This window comes from Octopus sinensis, unplaced genomic scaffold (assembly GCF_006345805.1).
Source record: "Octopus sinensis unplaced genomic scaffold, ASM634580v1 Contig13674, whole genome shotgun sequence".
Lineage (NCBI taxonomy): Eukaryota > Metazoa > Mollusca > Cephalopoda > Octopoda > Octopodidae > Octopus > Octopus sinensis.
In genome coordinates, this window is record NW_021833026.1 from 251,665 (window position 1) to 254,163 (window position 2,499).

The following is a 2,499-nucleotide window of genomic DNA, read 5'->3' on the forward strand; positions in this document are numbered from 1 at the left end:
AAGGCAAGGAAAATGAAATAACAGTGGATAACAGGTGGGTAGTGCCTTATAGTCCACTGTTATGTAAAATTTTTAATGCTCATATAAATGTAGAATTCTGCAACTCAATTAAATCAATTAAATATGTCTGCAAATACATCAACAAGGGGTCAGATCAGGCAGTTTTTACTATTGAAGGACGGGATGAGGTGACTCAATACATGCATGGGAGATATTTGCAGCAGTGAGGCTGCGTGGAAAATATTTGGATTTCCCATACATGATAGATATCCTTTGGTAATGCATTTAGAGGTACATTTGGAAAATGGACAAAGAGTTTACTTCAATGAAGAAAATGTACAAGACCAAATACAAAACCCAAGGAATTCTACACTAATGGCTTTTTTTGAACTTTGTACATTAGACACATTTGCAAAAACATTATTATATTGTGAAATTCCAAGATACTACAGGTGGGAAACTACCGGTAAGAAATTCAAACGAAGGATAAGAGGAGAACCAGTGAATGGACATCCAGGAATTGTAAGTAGTGATGCATTGGGCAGGGTGTACACAGTTCACCCTAATAATGCCGAATGTTATTGTGTTAGGTTACTTCTGCATAACATCCGAGGACCGACATTTTTTACCGATTTAAAGACAGTTGATGGAGTAATCTGCGCAACATTTAGAGAAGCCTGTTTTAAATTGGGACTTTTAGAGGATGATAAAAGCTGGGACGACGCATTGACCGAAGCTGGGATTTTCAATATGCCATCAAAGATTAGATATTTATTACATTGATGTTGGCATATTGTAATATATCAAATCCTCTACAACTGTGGGAGAAGCATAAAGAAATAATGTGTGAAGATATATTAAAGAGGGATGCAAAATCAGGTTTTGACGAGGACATTTTTAATGAAGGATTACTAATTATTAATAGATCACTCGAATCAGTCATTGGGAAAAATATATGTGAGTACGGGTTTAGCGTTAACAGTCAAAATATTACAAATAATTTGGAATATGACAAATATAATTTAGAAGAACTACAAAAAATACTTAATGAAAGGGAACCGAATTTATTGGAAGGTCAATTAAGAATCTACAATGAAATAAACAGAAAGATTGAAGAAAATGATGGTAAAATATTCTTCATAGATGCACCGGGAGGTACAGGTAAAACATATCTATTAAATTTATTATTGGCAAAGGCGAGATGCAATAATAAAATAGCTATAGCAGTTGCTTCTACAGGTATTGCGGCTACGCTTTTAGATGGTGGACGAACAGCACATTCAATGTTCAAACTACCATTAAATCTAGCAAAGGATATGGAGCCAGTTTGTAATATTAAAGGAAATTCACTTATTGGGACTATTATACGTGATTGTAATCTAATAGTATGGGATGAGTGTACAATGGTAAGTAAAAGAGCATTTGAAGCAGTTGACAGAACTTTTCGCGACATCAAACATTCAGATTCACCTTTTGGTGGATCGGTGTTAGTATTAGCAGGTGATTTTAGACAGACACTGCCTATTATTCAAAGAGGAACACCAGCAGATGAACTTAATGCATGTTTGAAATCATCGTATTTGTGGACCTTGGTAAAAAAAATAAGTCTAAATGTAAATATTCGTGCACAAAAGTCAGAAACAAATTCATTCGCTAAGGTACTTTTAAATGTAGGGAATGGAACACTCGAAACAAATTCAGAAGATTTTAAGGTATCACTACCTCCAGAGTTATGCATAAATGTAAACAGACCAGAAGAATTATTAACCTCAGTTTATCCAAATCTAGAGGAAAATTACACATGCTTTGACTGGCTTAGGGAAAGAGCAATACTAGCACCACTAAATGACGAAGTACATAATATTAATTTAGATTTGCTCATTAAATTACCAGGAATGGAACGTATTTATAAATCTGTAGATGTAATTATGGATCAAGAAACAGCATGTGAATATCCTGTGGAATTTCTAAATTCTTTAGAACCGTCAGGGATGCCTCATCATACTTTAAAATTAAAGGTAGGAGCGCCAGTTGTTCTATTACGAAATCTAGAATCTCCAAGGTTATGTAATGGTACAAGATTAGTAATAACAAATTTAATGTCTAATATTATAGAAGCAACGATATTAACGGGGAAAAATAAAGGAGAAGATGTTTATATTCCAAAAATTCCAATAATTTCGGATGAATTACCATTTAGATTTAAGAGACTACAATTTCCATTGAAGTTGAGTTTCGCAATGACAATCAACAAATCACAGGGACAAACCCTTAAGTAGTAGGTTTATTTTTAGCAAGTGAATGTTTTTCACATGGACAATTGTATGTAGGTTGTTCTAGGGTAGGTGAACGAGAAAACCTATTCATATACACCAAAGATTGTCGTACAAGCAATATAGTGTATCAACAAGCATTACAATAATAAGATCTATATAATATTTGATAATTTTATACTATAACAATCAATTTTTATTATATAGACGAGTGCTTTTCACATGG

General features: G+C 33.5%; 1 protein-coding gene across 1 annotated transcript; it reads left to right on the top strand.

The window, feature by feature from the left end:
* Positions 1 to 782: 782 nt before the first annotated feature.
* LOC115229792 (ATP-dependent DNA helicase pif1-like) lies at positions 783 to 2,279 on the top strand. The gene has a single exon (XM_029800085.1). It carries the CDS (start codon positions 783 to 785, stop codon positions 2,277 to 2,279), a length of 1,497 nt encoding a protein of 498 aa, XP_029655945.1.
* Positions 2,280 to 2,499: the final 220 nt, after the last annotated feature.